We start from the raw sequence: 19,113 nt of genomic DNA, 5'->3' as shown, positions 1-19,113 counted from the left end.
CAGCAACAGCTTCCCATTGCCCGGTACGTTCTCACAGGGAGGGCTTTCTCCGGGTGCCGTCGGCTAGACAATGCCGGCTGGTGACCCCCAGGGGCAGAGCTTTCTCTGTGGGTGCACCCACTCTTTGGAATCAACTCCCCCTGGGGCTTCGGTTGGCTCCTGACCTTCGCGCCTTCCGCCGCGAATTAAAAACATGGCTGTTTACATTGCCCAACCTGGACTGAGGGGGTTTGATTATTTTAATGGGTTTTAATATATGTTTTAAATTTATATTTATACATTTATGTATTTTGTATGTATTTTATGTTTCATTGGGTTTGTTTTTATTGTTGTGAACCGCCCTGAGTCTAAGGAGATAGGGTGGCATACAAATCACATAAAATAAAAAATAAACTAAAAAATAAATTATCTGGATACTGGGAAATTATTTTGATAGTGCTCATTCATCATTAATGAAATCAGATTATCCTTTAATCTTGCAACACTGTAAGATAAAATATTTTGCCAAGTATCAAAGAAGGAAAATTTCCCCACTTCTAAATATTTAACATAAGCATTAATTTGAGAATATCTTTGATAGCAAGATAAAATCTGTTGTCTGCAAATCTGATAACAGGAAATTTATGTCAAAATTATTTTGCAGTCTTCTATCTCATTTGTTATATGAAAATAAATCAGTAGGAGACAGAAAATCCATCTTCAGTAAAGTGCAATATGTAATAATTGATAATAGAGCAGTTGCCCTGTCAGCCAACTATTTCAACATCTCTGCAGGCTTTTCTGAACAAGGAATTCTGCACTACTGTGTAGACTTTTCAGTTTAAGAAACTCCTGTATAATGAATCGCTTTCACTTTCTTATTAGGCCTTGAAGCAAAAGCAAAGGAAGCAGCATCATTGCCGAACCAGTGTGCCTGTATCAACTAATCACCACCTCCTACAGCAGCATGTGAAGATTGCTAACCATCCTGCAAAAGCCGGTATGGGCCCTTTTCAGACACACCTTCTCCACACAATACTGCTAATTATTTTCCTCAACTCATCAGCTCATCGACCTCTGATGACGGCAAGAGGAAGGGCCCAAGATTAGTTTATATTTAACTAGCCTACTGTGACCAGAAGACTTGAGAAATAAGGCAGTGGTTAATTCTTTTTGAATGAAACTCTCCTTCCTTTCTTCTTCTAGGCCATCTAGTTCAATATTAAGTTTCCAAAATAGCTTAATTGATATATTGATAATTGATAATATTACATTTTTAAAGTTAATATCTTTATAGGCATCAGCAGCACATTGTAAGTTCTCTTGTTTAATTATGTGCTGTATATAGAATAGCTAACTCAACAACTTCTAAGACTGATAGACTTCTTGTCAAGCAGATACTTCATGGAAACTTCCAATTCAATCTTTACTACTAATAACACATGCACTTAGAATCCACAAATAATTTGTTATCTACCTCTGATCCTTTTTATTTGTTGTGGCTTTGCATAGTGCTACAATCCATATTTCATAAAGATAGCCAGTAGAAATCTAAGGTTTCCAAAAATTTGAAAGAAAACATTAAATGAGCTGCTGAAAAATTAAAGCTAGATAGTGCTTCATTAGATTAAAACAATTAAGTCAATTATTATTTTCCTTGCAGCTTGGGAAGGAAAACAATCAGATGGACAATCAAGTAGCCCACAGAATTCTACTTCTAGTTCTTCTCCCTCCGTTAAAACTGAGCCTTCCTTGCCAATCCTTGGGAAGAAACCATTCCAGAGATCTGAGAGGCTCCATGCAAGTAAGACAACAGCTTTCTTTAAAAAAAAAACAAAAAACAAACAAACCCTGCCTGATACTTTATTAGGATCTGAAACTTAGAAATATTTTATTTATTATTTTGAATAAAATAAAATAATAAAATAAATAAAAACATTTGAAAATGTATTTCATAATTCATTTTTAAATTTTAATACTTCGGTTATTCAAGATAAAACAAAAATGGATTGGACAAGTTTAGAAAAAAATCCTTTCTCTCTGTTTATGTGGGTGTTTTCTTAGTTTTCTATTTCCTGCTAGAAGACCAGCTGCTAAATGAACAGCCAGAGTATTCACTTCATTGGGTTTACATCATTGTAAACATTACATCATTGAAATATCATTGCTGTATAGCTGTGATGGCGAACCTATAGCACACATGCCACAGGTGGCAGGCGGAGCCATATCTGTGGGTACACAAGCATTGCCCTAGCTCAGCTCCAGCGCACATGAATGTGCCGGCCAGCTGATTTTTGGGCCTTCCGGGCCCACCGGAAGTGGGGAAATGGGCCATTCCCGGCCTCGGGGGTGGTGGGGAAGGCCATTTTCATCCTCCCCAGGTTCCAAGAAAGCCTCTGGAGCCCGGGGAGAGCGAAAAAACGGGCCTACTGGGCCCACTGGAAGTCAGGAAAAGGACTGTTTCCGGCCTCCGGGGGATGGGGGAGGCTGTTTTTGCCCTCCCCAGGCTCAAAGAAAGCCTCTGGAGCCTGGGGAGAGTGAAAAACGGGCCTACCGAGCCCACCGGTAACCTTTTTGCCGTCGCATGCCATAAGTGGAGGGAGCGCTGGGTGGGGTCTCACGTGCATGCACAGGACATTGAATTATGGGTGTGGGCATGCATGCGCGCGACCCCTGCTTTTGGCACGCAACAGCAAAAAGGTTAGCCATCATTGGTGTATATCTTGTCTAAAACCAGTGAATTTTATTGTATAGTCTGGATGAAGCTACAAGCAGTCGGTACTTTTTAAATATGTGTCATATATAAAGTATTTAATGAAGTTGGATTAGACTAAGATTTATTTAGCTTATGTCAGCTTTCTTTCTAGTAAAAAGTATTCAAGGCATCTAAGTACAAATGGAATAGTAAAATTAAATATTAAAATTTACCGATAACTGTAAGAGAGTAAAATAATTGAAATTTCAGTATATTACAAGTGAAGGCAGTCCCAGAATAAGGTTGTAGGATCTAATCTGGGTCAGTCACTGGGACCAGAGGTTTAGACTTCTGAGGGAACAATTCTCTAATAGAATGTGTGATTTGTGCTATTCTATGCATAGAATATTTGTAATATACTATGCATATATTTGTAATATTTTATGCCCGTGATGGCGAACCTCTGGCATGCGTGCCACAGGTGGCACGCAGAGCCATGTCGCCTGGCACGCCAGCTCAGCTCTCTGATTTTCGGGCCTTCTGGGCCCACCAGAAGTAGGGAAACAGGCTGTTTCCTGCCTCCGGAGGGCCTGGGGCGGGGGGAAAGGCCCATTTTTCTTTTTCACGTGGCTCCAGATCTTCTCTATGCATCTGGGGAGGGCGAAAACAGCCTTCCCCACCCCCTCTGGAGGCCCGAAATGGCCCATTTTCCAACTTTCAGTTGGACAGGAGGTGACATTTTTTGCATCTCTAGGAGTCTCTGGAGGCTGGGGACAGCAAAAAATGTCATTTCTTGTTGAATCGAAAGTTGGAAAACGGGCCGTTTCGGGCCTCTGGATGGACTCTGAGGGGGTGGGGAAGGCTGTTTTCGCTCTCCCCAGATGCATAGAGAGGATTTGGAGCCAGGTGAGAAAGAAAAACGGGCCTACTGGGCCATCACGTGCCAGGAGGGGGAGGGGGTTTGCATGCGTGGGGCAGGGCGCATAGAATTATGAGTGAGGGCACGCATGCATGCGAACCTCCCCCACCCTCCCTTCCTGGCACGCGATGGCAAAAAGGTCACTGTTCTATACATATCATTTGTAATAATACATCTATGTAGGCAATTCAGTCATAGGTGGCAAGTAATATCAGATCTTCAATCTATTGAATAAATGGATCCATACATTTATCTTTCTGATGTTGTAATATCATTCTTTTAGTCATTGTAAGGGCACAAAGAATACATTTTACTATGAATACTGTTACTGAAGTAGTATCTGGGCATTTGTACAAAGAAGAGTTATGCTCTTTCTCTGATTTGTTTGCTGCAAATGCCCAGATGCTGATTCAGATTAGAAATATTAATTATAATATCCTAATGATGAATTATATAATTCTCATTAGAGGTGGACAGAATGTCTATGGAGATTCTCAATCATCCAGGTCATGATTGTCCCAAAGGTGCTTTTCCAAAAGGAAGCTGGACTTTCTTGGCTTTTTCCCTGAAGACATTTTCTTCTCATCCAAGAACTGAAGAAGCTTCTTCGATAAGAAGCAAAACATCTTCAAGGAAAAAACCAAGAAAGTCCAGCTGTCTTTTGGAAAAGCACCTTTAGGATTGGTGTACAGAATGTTCGAAAATTGAAAAGCTTTGTGTTTGAAGTTCTCCTTTTTCTATTTTGTGCTCAGGATGAGATTTTCCAGCCTCGCAGAAAGTATTCCAAGCTCAAATATTTTGTAGTCATATTCCTGATACCTCTTCTTGTCTCTGGTGAAGGATTATGATGTAGTATATCTGAAATGCGCTGGACAGAAGCAGTTTTTAGAAGTTACACATAAGTAGCATTTCAATAAGCTAGAGTTCTAGCATCCCTTGAGATTTCACTGACTTAGACTTTGAGAGGTGCCATCCATCTTATTTCCTTTAACATTCTTTCTGTGTAGTAGAAAGAAAGCTGTCCTGTAACATTAACATATTTAAGAAGATTTGTCAAATGGAGTGGCTTTCCAGACTCAAGTATCTGTCCTGGAAAGGGACTTTCCCATTCCTTGTGAGAAGCAGAAATAAAATAGGTAAGACCTCTTCTTCCTAGTAATGATCTTTGGTTTCTTTTTTCTTAGGGCAGCTCAAGAGGACAAAATGTGCTGAAATTGATGTAGAAACCCCAGAATCCATCTTGGTGAACACCAATCTGCGAGCTCTAATCAACAAGCATACATTCATGGGACTACCAATCGAATGTCAGCAGAAGCTGCTCCTGCTCCTGCCAGAGGTGGACAGGCAGGTATGTGTCCATGGAGGGAGGGGAGGAAACAGGTCAGGGAGTCAATTTTTTCCCACAGTTTTATAGAACAGGGCTATTGTGCAGAACCTAGGCTGTGTAATAGTAAGGGGCCAAGGTTCCAAATACTCAGTAAATTGATCTTCTGTGTTAGCAAATGGGTGTTCAGTTTGTGAAACTATCTTGTTTTCTGCTTCCTCAGCTCAAAATTAAAACCATCCCTTTTCTTATTATTGATGTATCAGCAAGAATTGAGTCTCTATTGGCTCCCTGTGGTAGTTTAGAGCTCTGTAAAAGGAAACTCTCTGTGTCAGGTTTCGAGGTCGTCTCAAATAAATTGCATTTTAAACAAAGTCTTTGAAGGAAAACTCCTATTTATTAAGCATGACATTCTAAATCCGACTCCATCGAAGCCAGCACTGACTTCCAGACCCAAAACCCTCCCTTTCCGTTCCCCATTCCCCTGCACTCATTGGCCATCTTCCAAGTCATTCTACCCCTAATCTACCACTCCAGCACAAAGGAATTTCCCCCCTCCCATCCCATCTCCTAGGGGATATTATCTCCAGGGAAAATAAGTAGGTGAAAAGTCAAACGTCCCTTTCCAGACACCTCCGCTTCTCCTTCTTATGTCAGCACTAGAGTAAATGCAGCTTGAAGTGCTGACACTCTGTTGTTTAGGTCCCTAGTGCTCTAATATTGGCATTTCTAATGAGAATAAAAGTCTTAATCTTCAATGCTTTTACTGTGCTTTGATTATGGCATTTAGTGCAAAGAAGTGCAAGGCTACATTTGAGAGCCTTACTACTAAGCTATTCCCATGGGTATCCATCTCCAAATATTTTAATAGGACATCCAGGCCTTCATGGGGAACACCTGGTGCTTTTGGGACAGATGGGGGCAAGCTTTCATATCTATTGTATTTCTTATATGTATATAATATGCTAAAGCACTGTTGTTCTATGCTGTTACACCCATTTTTTCCTAGTTCCCAAAGTCTCTGCACAAAGGAACAATCATTCTCAAATCATTTATAAGGCAGAAGAGGCTAAACATGGCCTATCAGAGACCATCTTACCCTAGAAAGATAAAGTGCAAGGAGTTCTTCTTTTAGGCCTCTCTAGGATTAACCCATTGCTTTATCTGCCTGGTTTCATGAATTCCTGAGGAAAGTTGAGTACTTGGCTGCATATTTTTTTATTCATCCTACCCCATTTGTCTTTCAGATTGGAATGGATGGCTTGATGAAGCTTAGCAGTTCTGCCCTCAACAACGAATTCTTTAATTCTGCTGCGCAAGGATGGAAGGAGCGACTGTCGGAAGGTGAGGACCTCCAGAGACAGGTCTGTAGGTTTCTGAGGATGTTTCAGAGGGGTTGGTAAGAATGAACAGAATTTTACTGAAAGAATTACTTGTGCAAAGAAGCACGAGACCAGAGCTATAAATGAAATAAAAATAACCTCCTTTGCCATTTCTAAGGTATGAATATTGGTGACTTTTGAAAAGATTTGTGACATGTTTAGGAAAGTCAGTGCAGCAATTGAGTTTGAAAAGGCAGACATTTCTGTTTCTTGCTAAGTTCTTTCCTTCCACTCTGTGTGTGGCAGGGGAGTTCACTCCAGAGATGCAGCTAAGACTACGGCAGGAATTAGAAAAGGAGAAGAAAGTGGAACTTTGGAAAGAGCACTTCTTTGAGAGCTATTATGGTCAGAGGTAAGGATTTAACCTGCCTTGCCTGTGCCTTTTTCTTTTCTTTCTGAGACTTTTGAGCTGGTGGATGTGGGCCTGGACTCTGAACTATAGCAATGCACTGAAGGCTGCTTTGGAGGAATGCTTTATTTTGTATTGTACCATTCAGAAATGAATTATCCAAATAGTCAAAGTATTTTTAAAAAGTTGATTCCAGAAATTTTAAAAATAATTTTGGAAAGGAGCCTAATATTTCAGTTGAAGGTTTGAAAAAGCAGTCTCTTGAGCAGAATGTCCATAGCTGAGAATATACTAAAACTGGAACTTCTCTGTTCACAGAATTGTCTATTGGCTAGTGCAATGCAGATCTCTGCTGTATTGTTTTTATAAGGTACATGGTTCCCAGGATTGGAGCTCCTCCTGCCATTTCAGCTTCAGAAAGAGGGAAGAAGGAACTTACAGCCATTTTAAAGGAAGAGGTTTCCACCATTTGCCTTAAGACCACAATTAGTCTCTTCTCCTTTAATCTACTATGTCAGTTTTAGTCCTCCTCAGTTACTGCTTTTTCATAATGAAGAAAAATATCCCTTCCCTTGACAATCAGTTGAGATTTTCCATTATGCTGATTCATTCTCTCCTTCTGTCACACTGTATCTATTCATTCCTAACCTAGCTATTGCTTTTACCCATTCCCTGGGTTTCATACGTCATCCCAACAACATATTAACCCACAACACAAAAACTAGCCAAGATTATAATAAATCAAGCTTAGCGTGTTGTGTAAATGTACCTACTAGGTATTTATTTGACCAAGGTACATATATAACAAGAACCAACCTATTCCTATTCTGACAGGCTTCAAGACATGAATACTTGTTGCTTCCCTGAGAAAAGTTGGAGTTCCAAAAGATTTCCTTATTGAATGACACTCTCTGCTTGTTGAGAAGGGAAGAATTGTCCTGTATCTTATCAATGTCTCTGCTTTCTCTTTCTGTCTTCTAGTTCTGGGTTAAGCCTTGAAGAGTCCAAAGAACTGACAGCTTGTATTCCTACTGTTCAGAATCAAGCACAGACTGGGAATCTAGCACCTCCGTTACAGAAATGCATAGTAGTCCATAAAGCAGTACCTGACAAAGAACAGACCAATTCTCTGGTGGGTCCAAAGGTTCAGGTTCTCCCAGCTGTAACAGCAGCCGCTAAAGGAGAAGAGATTGAGCAGCCCAAGGTCTTTAAGCCAGACGAGCTTGTAAATTCTTCTGGCAACAGTGCCTCCTTCCAGAATAGCAGCCAGATTCCTCAGAAGATTTCCAAGAGAGTTGAGGAGCTAGAAGAGGTGACACCACAGCCTGCTTGCCTGGAGTCTGTGGTGAGACAAAATCCAAGCAAACCAAAGAATGCAGCCATAGCTGGCACTAAACTAAGCCCAGACGTAGAATCTCAGAAGATTTCCGCAAAGGAGGCTCCTGCCACTTGCACAGAACAAATGGACACTGGAAGCAGGGCTTTCAAGAGAAAATCAGAGATTCCTGAAGAGGCACTGATGACACCTGGAAAACAGCTCCATGTGACGGAAAAGTGCCCCACCAGGCCGCCTTTTCAGGCCCCACAGCAGTGCTTTCCCATCGCGCCTACACCAAAAGTCCCTCCGCTCAGGGTAAAGGAACCATATGTGTTAAGCTCATTCTGTTACAACTTCTGTAGGCTGATAAGGTCCTTTGTCGCAATTCCTGCATTGTTCTACATTTCTATTTTGAAAGTGAAAGAACACCTGTCACTGCAGTTTGTTGGCTGGTTGAATGTTTGCAAGCAAATGAGAGTGAGTTCAGTTTGGGCAGTTCTAATCAGGGAGATTCAGCCCAAGACTGTTTGAATGACATCCTAACTTTCACCACTGATAATCTCACTTTAAGAGGGATCCCATGGATGAAGAGGAAGGCATCTAGATCTTGTTCTTAAGCCAAGCCATTTGAGTTGCTTCATTTACTTCAGGGATTCTCTGTGTAATTTCTTTCATACACAAAGAATGAATGAATGAATGAATGAATGAATGAATGAATGAATGAATGAATGAAGTAAGAGACTGAACAAACAAACGAACTAAATACTGGGAAGTTATCAGCACTAAGGTTGATGAATTAGTAGTCTAAATTTTTGGCTACTGCACCTCCTATTTTCAGAAGGAGGCACTTACTATTCAGTTTAACAGCCTCTTGAAATAATAGGTGGGCATCAGAGGGTATATTTGTATTTCTCCAACACTGCGCAAAGGCTAGTCTTGCCACCGTTAATATATGTAGAATGATGTACTTTGTTTTTTTATCATATTTCCCTTTCTTTATCCCAAGAAGAAACAATTCCGGTGTGTATTCTATTTGAAAGCCAGTTAATTCCTGTAACCAAGTTTGTATTTTTTTCCAAACTTTTTTCGATTCTGGGCATAACCACCATGAATGAAAGAAGGTACCCTGTTTTTGTCTACATTTCCAACAATTTGGGGTTAAATTTGGGTATATTTTTGCTAATATACCCAATATATTTTACAAATATACCCTCTGAAGACTTAATAATTAAAAAGGTTTTTGACTGCGCTGAAATGGACAAACTGACACTTGAACTAAAAGGATTGATGGATTTGGAATACCACGCAATATGGGAGAAGTGGTACAAATGGATTGAAAATAGAAAAGGAAAAAAGAATTAGATAAACTAGGATTGGATTTAGTTAGAATGTATAGAGTATAAGTAAATTATAGTAATATGTCATGTAAATGGTCACAGTTATGTACAAGAATTCTTTCTTTTTGTATTTTAATTATTGAAAATTAATAAAATATTTTTTTAAAAAAAGAAAAGAAAGAATAGGTGGGCATAAGCGAGTTCAATGTATTCAACTTGATGTGTCTGCCAACAAGATGGTGAATGTTTTCCTTGGAACTCATCAGACCCATTTTGCCTTGAGTGTCTTGCTTTGTTCCAAGATAAGAAACATGAGTGAGAGAGTGCTTTACCTTCCAGTTTATTGATGCACTTTCCTCTTTTCCAGATCCACGTCTCCAGAATCCAAGGATCTCCAGCATTACTGTCTGCTAGCCAGGTCTCTCCCAGGCCCCCCTTCCCAATCATCAGGAGAACAGGGGCCAGGACTTTGGCCGACGTCAAAGCCAGGGCTAGAATGGCCAGGGCCCAGCGAGCAGCTGCCGCCGCCGAAGCAGCCGCAGCAGCCTCCATTGCTGCTACTTCTGCCTCCATTGTGGAAGCCATCCCAGGCCCAGGGCCAGGAGGGGGGAAAGGAGAAGACAAGAGCAGTCCACTCTCAGGGAGGCCTCATGGAGCTACATTGGACATGGCAGGCTCTGGAAGCAGGACGAGCCCAAAAAGGTTTTTCCCCTCTTGCCCAGCCCCTTTCTCCCCAACAGACTCCCCAGCTCCAGAACCAGCAGCTACAAGCACTGCTGCTAGAGCACAACTACAGTCGGCTCCCCCAGCACAATCCAGAACTTCAAGCGGCAACCCAGAGGTGGAGAGGGCGTCGATCTCGCAAGCAGCAATAGGGAATGTCAAATGTACAAATCCCAGCCTTTTGACTGTGCCTGCCACTCAGGATGTCACAGCTTCTTTGGGCTCAACAGCTGATCTTGCTTCCATGATGGAGAAACTTAGAAATAACCCTCTTGCTCTGAACCAGGTTACAAGAACATCCTGCGGCTTTGAGCCTGGAGTGAACTGCAAAAGTATATCGAGAACAGCTTCTACCGCCAGCACAGGTGTTCCAGAAGACAAAGCCAAGGCCTTGCTTTCTGTATCTCCTGTGTTGGCTGGACCCTTCAAGGCACCCCCTCCCCTTTCTTCTCCACGTGGCCCTCTGCCCAAGTCCACTTTACCTTCTCCTTCCCATAATACTTTGTTGGTAGCCCATAGCCCTAAAGTTCCCCCAAGCTCCTCAGGTTCAAGTGGAAGTACCTCTGCAGGAAAAGCCAGCTCCAGTATACCTGCTAATAATCCTCTGGTGACTCAGCTGCTGCAAGGTAAAGAAGTCCCAATGGAGCAAATCCTCCCAAGGCCTCTGACAAGAGTTGAGATTAAGTCTGTTGCACTGCCTGGGAAGGAAGGCAAAGCAACCACAGTGGTTTCCAGGCCTGGCCCTCCAAGGGAAGGGGAAGGGCAGCTGCACATCACTTTCCCAGCAGGTGGGAAGCCAAGCCTTAGTCGCTGTGGACAATCCCAAGATCCCCCACCCTTATCCTCTTTATCAGGGCAGGACTTGTGGAGCAAACCTACAGACCTCCACAGTAGCCAGGAAACTTCAGGCAAGCGTGCCCAAGAACATATTCTCCAGACTGTCAAGCAGAAAGTCCCTGTGCAGAGCCTCCCTGCTGCTCCTTCTCCCCCTCCACGTCTTCCCCTCCTCCCCCCGCATTTCCCAGTAGAGAGCAGCTCCACCAGCCAAAGTTTCACACTGGGATTCATAGGGAGAAGGACATTCAAGCCTGCCATGTCTGGCCATTACCTCCTGAATGTTTCTACCTATGGACGCTGTCCAGAGAACCTAAGAAGAAACCTTGCCCAACCTCCAGAGAGCCACCTACGCTCAGATGAGCCCCCAAAGAAATTAGAGGAACAGAAGCATACATCTAGAGATGACAGTAACATTAGCGGTGGTGAAGATGAAGGGGACACAGATGGCAATGTGACTGAACATGCAACAGCACATCTCAAGGTTAAAGAGGAATCTCTGGCTCCAGGAAGAGGAGGAGGAAGGCAGGCAGCTTCAAAGATAAAACTGGAGCAGGCAGCAATAAGCCACAAGGATGGAAACATTTGCTTATTCCCAGCAGGTCAAGACTATGCTGAAAGCAACTCAGCAAAAGATTTTATTCAGGCTGCCCAAGTGGCTCAGACAGCTAGAGGAGAAAGGAGATCTGGCAGTGGGGAACTTCAGACTTGTGCTCCAGCAAATGTTACCCTACAGCGGCCCCTGCTGCTTTCACCCCCACCCTCTCAGCTCTTTGGAAATCCTACTCCTGCGCAACTTATTGGACCAGGCTACAGTGGCACGATTAATGTTTCCACTTCTCCAGACATGCATCAGGATACTCTCCTCACTGGACTGTCAGACCCCAGCCGCATGGGGGATGTAGTGTCCTTCTCTGTAACTGTAACAGCTATCCCTGCTAGCCACCCAGCGAATACTGGTAGCCATGGACAATCTCTCCGTGGCCAGGCTTTTGCAGAAGATGTTGGCTTGGAGGACTTGCCCTCAAAGTGCTACTGTCGCTTGAAAGCCATGATTGTGTGCAAGGGCTGTGGGGCCTTCTGCCATGATGACTGTATTGGCCCCTCCAAGCTCTGTGTTTCCTGTCTCGTCGTGCGGTAGCAGGTTTTTGTAGATGGCATCTCATCTAGGGAGCAGGAAGGGTATGCTGCTGAGTCAAGAGTCCCTGTCCTTATCCCACTCCACATCTGCTTGGTTTCCTTGAGAATAAAGAAAGCACCTTGGATGAATGGCTGAACCCAGTGGGACAAGTGTGTGCACTTAAGGAATCATGTAAATATGTTGCATTGTTTTGTCTTAAAGATTATTTTTTTCCAACCTTGAGATAAATCTGTGGATGTGAACCTGATGCTCATTTTGCCTCTTGTCCTGTAGTAGCAGAATTCTGGCCCAGTAAGTCCCTCTTCACCTTCAGTGCCCCTGTTTCCCATAGGGCCTGATTTGCCTCCACCTTGCTACCATCGTGGCCTCCGTGTTTTTCTTTGAATGGACTTGCCAAATGTCCTAGTGAAACACAGTGGTTGAGACTATTACATCAGCAGCCCTAAGCAACAGGAGCATACAAAAGGTGGGCAGATAGCCTACCGCCCAGTTGAATTTTATTGCGTTGCTGTTTACAGTAATCAATTCTTCTTTACTATATAAAATCACCTTGAGGAAAGGCAGAGGCAGCGTACTGCAGATCATCAGAATTTGCAGGGCAGAATGGGGATTGGTGGGGATTAGCTCTGAATTAACCAATGGCAGCAAAGATGATTTCTATTTTCTTATATGAATGAGTATGCTTTGAATTTCAATCAAGATACAGCAGCACAAACTCCTTTGGTCCCAGAGTCTAGATTCCCATTTTTCAAGAAGAAAAATGTCTCGGTGAGGTAAATGCTGTAGAATAGAGTGGAAGAAACGTTTCAGGTTTTTTAACATCAAGCCATAATTTTGGGTCAGCTTGTCAGCTTCTGGAATCAGCTCTGACTCAAATAATTGAAGATTTCAAGCTGAAAAAGATAGTGGGGCCTTGTTATTCCCTTGTGTATATTCTTCAAATGCACACTAAAGGTGCGGAGCATTATATTTAGAAACAGAATTGATCCTGCTCAGAATCACCTTATTTAAAAGAAAATTGAGTTTCTGGACATGGATTTCACTTATAGAAAGAAGGGCATTTCCTTGGAACTAATTTGTAAGACGTCATGTCAATGATGGATGGAACTTAAGCTTTTAGGAAGGAACCTGAGGCATACAAAATTTGTTCTACTTTTTCTGACACCTTTTTTTTTTGCCCTCTCCTTGCTCTCCCCTACCCCTATTCATTTCTATTGCCAGAGACTCAAACTAATTGCTTATAAAGAGCTTTTAAGATTAGGCAGTAATCAGGTTCCATACTCTTGATTTGTAGAATGTACAAAGCTGCCTTTTGCTCTTTATTGGCCTTGTGAGGGTTGTGCCAAGATAGCTCTCAAAGCATGGCAGAATTTCCAGTGTCTCCTTCACTCTTGAGACTACTAGGAAAGGATTAAATTATGGAAAGTTTGATGAAATCAGCATAATTTATTCCAGCTCCAGATTCTACTTTTTGTGAGGCTGATTTACACTGAGTTAGAGATATTTAGAGCCTCTGCAGCTCTGTTCTAGATTTTCGCTGTAGTTTGGTAGCATATAACTACAGAATTGTACTTGCCCATTTGGGCTCCAGTCCCCAGTTAATGTGCAGGTTTTTAAATGAAATACCAGCCATTGAGTAATAGGAAAAACTGTCAAGTCAGAGATAAATGAAGAGAAGAACAAGCTTTAGAAGGGTTAACTTTCATAGAATATTTTCCTTTTGGTAGATAAGAGTAGGAAAAGATAGTTTAGCCTCTCCATGCAATTTGAACTATATCATTTCCAGTTTCCATCCTTCATTCTAGATAAAAGCCAATACTGATGTTTATGGACTGAGACGGTTTCACCACTAACCTTTTGAAAAATGTGTTAAGGCGCCAGACTAGAAATCAGGAAAGCAGTGCTAGTCCCGCCTTAGACATGAAAGCCACAGAGTGGCCCTGAGTCAGTCATTCAGACTTGGCCCAATTAACCTCAGAGGTTTATTGTGGGGAAAATAGGAGGAGGGAGTTTTAGATACGTTTCCTGGCTTGAGTTATTTACAGAAATAATAAAGGTGGGAGGAAAAAAAAAAAAAGAGAGAATTGCTTGGAAGAAAACCAAGGACTCCATTATCCATTTCAGCAAGCATTGCCCATTTCTACTACTCATCATGGAAATACCACATTACAATGACTGCTATAGGAATTAGATCACTTTTTCTCATGATTTTATGTCGTGATCTGGCCTTCTGTTTTTAATAATGGTCTGCCAGATGTTTCTCAGCAGCCTATTGACAGAGTATAGAAATCATTTGTCTTTCAAGTTGCACGTGCCCCCATAACAGCAAATCTTGAGTAGGCCTATTCTCTTCCCTGAATTTGTATTATACCTTGAAGAAGGTATCAAAGGCAGTATCACATTTTGTATTGGTCAGTCCTGTAAGTTAGCCATTTATTTTTTTTGCATGTTCTACATCTACAGTATTTATACAGCAGTATCAGTGTGTATTGTTCTTTTACACATAGGTAAGAACACATCAGTGTGTCTTGTACTTTACATAGGTAAAAGAATGGTCAACATACAGGAAACAGAATTTTTAATCAAGTCAATAAGAACCAGAAAGAGAACAAAATTTAGGTAAATTCAATTCTACCAGACACATCTTTATATTAAATATTAAAGTAAATAAGTTAGATTGCATGAATTTCTAGTTCTTATACTTTACCCCTTTTATTCATGCAATTCATAAATGTATAACTGGTATCAGAATCCCCTCATTTTTTAGCTGCTGCTGCTTCTAAGCAAACAATCCATGTTTTTAAGATTTCACTGGCAAGAGGAAAACTGTAGCCTTTTTGGTACTTTGACTGTCATTGGCATCTTTTTCTGGCACCCGAAACATCCAGATGAGGGCACACTAAATTATCATGGACCTACCCTCCATTTCAGATCTTTTCCTAATATTTAATTAGCTTCTCTTCATAATTGATGTATAGTTTTTGCATTTTTGTTAAGCTATCAGGATGACTTAGGATAATATTTTCACTTAGATCTTATTTTATCAGATTCTGTAACTCTGTTACAAAAGGGTATTTTTAATAATTATTTTTGCTTTATGCCCCCTAGCCATTTTTTAGCTCATTACAGCTACATTTTTTTCTCTCCTGAATTTTTGTTATTACCTAAAAACTCAAGCAATTAACTCTTCAGCCAAAACTAATCAGGGAAACAAATGCAGATTATATAAGAACATATTAAAAAGTGCAAACTCTGGGGAATTCCTTTGTTCACATTCCTCAAATTTGTTTATACTTAACTGTCTGCTTCCTGCTCTTTTACCGAATATTAATCCACTAACAAGATTTTACTTGTGATTATTGACTTTTTCAGCCCTTCATTTTTATATACAGAAGATCTCTGCTACCCAGATGCTGATGCTTTTCAATACTCCAAATATTAGTAAAATGAACTTTCCACTTCAGAAACCATGCTTATTCTTCCTTAGCAATTTTTTATTAGTGTATGTAGTAGTGCAAGCTTTCACAATTAACTGAAGGAAATGTTAGGCGAATATGTTTATTTTATTTTTCGGTCTTTTTTTTTAATACAATGATGTTACTTTTCATATTCAAGTAAGGAGACTAAGTTCAATAATTATTTGCTGTGTCACTAAAATTTTATTGTGATGGATCAGCGGAATAATAGCCTCTGCCTTCCAATCCCAATAGCATCCAATCCCTTCTGACTTCAATTTCTGTTGAAGCCTTGACTTCACTGCAACTGAATTATTCATTCCATCTTCATTCTATCTTTCAAGTAATGAATATTCATTTTCTGTGATTATCCTCTTAGCAACATCTCAAATTTACACATTAAAATAACATTAAAGGGGGAATTCTATAACTAATGGGTTTACTGGTTCTCATTGAGTTTTACAGAACACAAGTGAGGAGTCAAAACATGATTCTTTTCTCATATATTAAAATAATTAATAGCAGATTTGTCCCCTCCCTTTCACAATGGTGCCTCAGAATTGTTTCTCTTAGGGGAATTATGATTATAGTAATATTCATGTGCCTGAATTCTCCAGAATCCTTCAGCAGGGACATTTTACCATAAAACATGCAGAAGCACATTTCATACCTGCAGCCATAGAGTCCTGCATCGTAGTTAATTTATTTTTAAATTATTAATAAAATTTATATATCATGCTAAAAACTTTGAAATGTGTTCCAAAAAATTCTGATATAAAAGTTACTTTCTAGAGTACACTGTCATAACAATGATGATCCTTTACTAAGCAGAAAGAACATCAATGGCCCAATTAAAAAGGAAGGTCTTGGGAGATTCCCTAAACACCAAGAATGAGAAAGCCAAGTGTATCTCCAAGGGTAGCTCATTCAACAGGATGGGGCCTGCCTTCTGACCCATACCTATCTGTCTTCATATGGGTTGCAATCTTAAGGAGGAGCTCTTGATCTGGTGAACAAAGAAAAGTATTTTGGATAAGGAGATCCCTGAGACAGCCCATTGATCCACTGGATTAAGAGCCTCTTACTAATAACAAATTACAAACATAGGGCTGATTAGAAGATCGGTAGAAAATTTGTAAAAGGTCAGATTAGCAGTTAAGCATAATAATTGCATATAAGGCTGTGTAAAAAGCTAAGAACGTTTTTCTAGGCTCCAAAGTTCTGAAGGAGTACTATAATTTTTGTCCAATGGTTTCCCATAGTTAAATCCACATAACTGCAATGTAAAAGGGTTTTAAAGCATATTCCATATGCTTTATCATATGTCTAATGATTGTTTAGCAGAAGGGAGCATGGAAAAGCAGATTGTATAACCACCTTCCCCTTAGTTTAGCAGAGCTTCATCAATAGAATATAGCAATGTTGACAAAAATTTAAACTGATTCAGCCACCTCACTCAAGCTAAGCAATATTCATCTAATGGGAGGAGAAAATCTTCCCTTTTGGCTAACATAAGAGTTAAAGTGTTGCTGCATCTACTTTTACTTTTCATCCGTGCAGTTGTTAGTGCAAGATGGATCTACCTATCTGATATAAAATAAGCCAGTTCTGAGGGGGTTTTTTGGGCTCAACTCATAACATGACATGACATAACATAATTGTTAAATTTCTCTTAACTGAAACACCATGTATGTTTGGTTGCATCCTTATGAGTGCACCGATGGGGCCTGAGATCCAAAAGCCCCAGGAGTTCAACAATTAAATGGGACGTTTATATCCTTGACCTTGTTGGTAGGGGATAATTGGTCATATTTTTGGAGATGCTAGATTGGGTAAATCTGGAAAGTTCTGTATAATCCTTTCTAAATTGAACAGCAACGTCAGTGAGTAGAATTTTCTGGGTTATATCTGACATCTATAGCAGCATCTGACATTTTCTTTTTGTGAAAGGCCATTTCCTTCCTTTTCCCTTTCTGATATTTGTGATGATGATTCTGGAATATTGGTAAGTATTTTCTTAAGTAGAACTACAGAAGAATTTATACATGACTACTCATGTGGAAGTTCAAGTAGAAAGCAGTTTGGAGCACTTTCTGTCAACAGAAAGCTCATGCAAAGCAAATTTGCACTGAACTGTGCTTTTTTGAAAGGGTGCTTGGGTGAAGTGCAAGGAATATGTACAACACTTCTAACAGCTGAAAGGATGGAACTCGGCTGTAAACCCTACTAATACACGCAAGGTTAAAATAGAAGGTGGGAACATCCTTGATTTTGAAAGAAGTTGAGGTGCGATTTCTGAGTGGGTGATTATAAGCTTAGCAGGCCATGCTCTTTGGCTGGCCCATTAAATTGCACTACAGGTGGCTGTTGACTATGTTACTGGTTCTTTTATCTCATCCTCAGATTATAAATCCTAGGACATGGAGACATCTTTTTTTTAAATTGAATTAAGATGATTTAATGATGCAACTCATGCTGGAATTGTGGGAGTGAATCAGCTGTCACTCAACATACAGTCACCCCAAATTAATACCTTGGCAAACATTGAGGTGTACAGCTTCATTTCAGAAAGGAAAGCCCATGTGCCTGTGTAACACAACATATATTATTCATCTCTATCTTCTGATGTCAGGTACTGCAGTTTTTAGAAGCCATTAAAAATGCCCAGGCAGTTTGCATTTTCTGTCAGTTGTATTTTGGGGTACAAACCACAGGACCATTCTTCATAGTCTATTAGTAGGCCATTTTGCTTGCTTGCAGTATTACTTTTAACAGGCCAATGACGTGTGTTTATTTTGAGCCTGGTGAAGCTGAAATCTTTTGTAAGAAAGTAAAGAATGAAATTGAAGCATTTAGTCTGTCTTAACTGTACTGTGGTTTCAGTGCTTTTTCACCAATGTAAAAAATAGAAGGTAGGACAGTATTTTCTGCAGTGAAGGCAAGCTCCATTACTGTGCAAATTATTTGGTACCCAAATTTCATAGCCCATGCTGATCCCACCTTTGAGGCATGGTACCAGGGAGGGGTAAGATTGGCAACAAATGAGTTGCAGGAGACGTGGCCATGAAGTACCTTCATCTCTCAAGGTTGATTTTTAGAAACTGGTGTTTAAGCTAAAGTGATGTACGTGTGTTTCTCTGTGTGTATGTGTGAGAGAGACATCAATTGTTTGCCAAGGTAAAAGGCACTATGTCTTTCTGTTAGAATGACTGAAAGACACTTCTCTGACTTCCACATTGTATCCTGCAGGAATGAAATCACACACAGCCATTTAGGTAAATTAAGAGATTTTGGCAGGAAGAATATTTTTTTTTCCTTCTCCCCCCCCCCCCGCCCCCCACCATGCAATACATTTGATATGATTGAAAAACAATTTTAAGAGCTTATAAGTAATATATTTTAATTAATATATATTTTAATACCTCTATTTCAAGAATGATAAAAGATTTGTGAAATTGGTGTGTGTATGTGTATGTATGCAATTTTGAACGTGTTTTCCCCTCATTAGGGGACCTGGTAAGCACCCCAGGTTGCAATAAAAATTGAAGAACTGTTAAAAAACAAGGTTTCCCAGGAACTGTTTCGTTTTTATAAGCCAAGAAGTGAGTAAAGATACCTTAGAGTGTACTAAACTTTAATTGTTGCCTTTTAAAAAGA

General features: G+C 40.5%; 1 protein-coding gene across 1 annotated transcript in view; it reads left to right on the top strand.

Annotated features, from left to right (window-relative positions):
- Nucleotides 1-12,216, top strand: part of ASXL2 (ASXL transcriptional regulator 2) — a 72,546-nt gene extending 60,330 nt beyond the window's left edge. Inside the window, exons 7-13 of the mRNA XM_070946868.1 lie at nt 865-979; nt 1,643-1,783; nt 4,778-4,941; nt 6,165-6,261; nt 6,546-6,651; nt 7,630-8,281; nt 9,671-12,216. Of these exons, the coding sequence (XP_070802969.1) occupies nt 865-979; nt 1,643-1,783; nt 4,778-4,941; nt 6,165-6,261; nt 6,546-6,651; nt 7,630-8,281; nt 9,671-12,001 (3,606 nt within the window). The 3' untranslated portion in view covers nt 12,002-12,216. The remainder of the gene's footprint in view (nt 1-864; nt 980-1,642; nt 1,784-4,777; nt 4,942-6,164; nt 6,262-6,545; nt 6,652-7,629; nt 8,282-9,670) is intronic.
- The last annotated feature ends 6,897 nt before the right edge of the window (nt 12,217-19,113 follow it).

This window comes from Pituophis catenifer, unplaced genomic scaffold, assembly GCF_029215685.1.
Source record: "Pituophis catenifer annectens isolate HBS135680 unplaced genomic scaffold, rPitCat1.0.hap2 SCAF_1, whole genome shotgun sequence".
Taxonomy (NCBI): Eukaryota; Metazoa; Chordata; class Lepidosauria; order Squamata; family Colubridae; genus Pituophis; species Pituophis catenifer.
The sequence above is the reverse complement of the archived record's forward strand: the minus strand, read 5'-3'. Positions and strand labels throughout refer to the sequence as shown.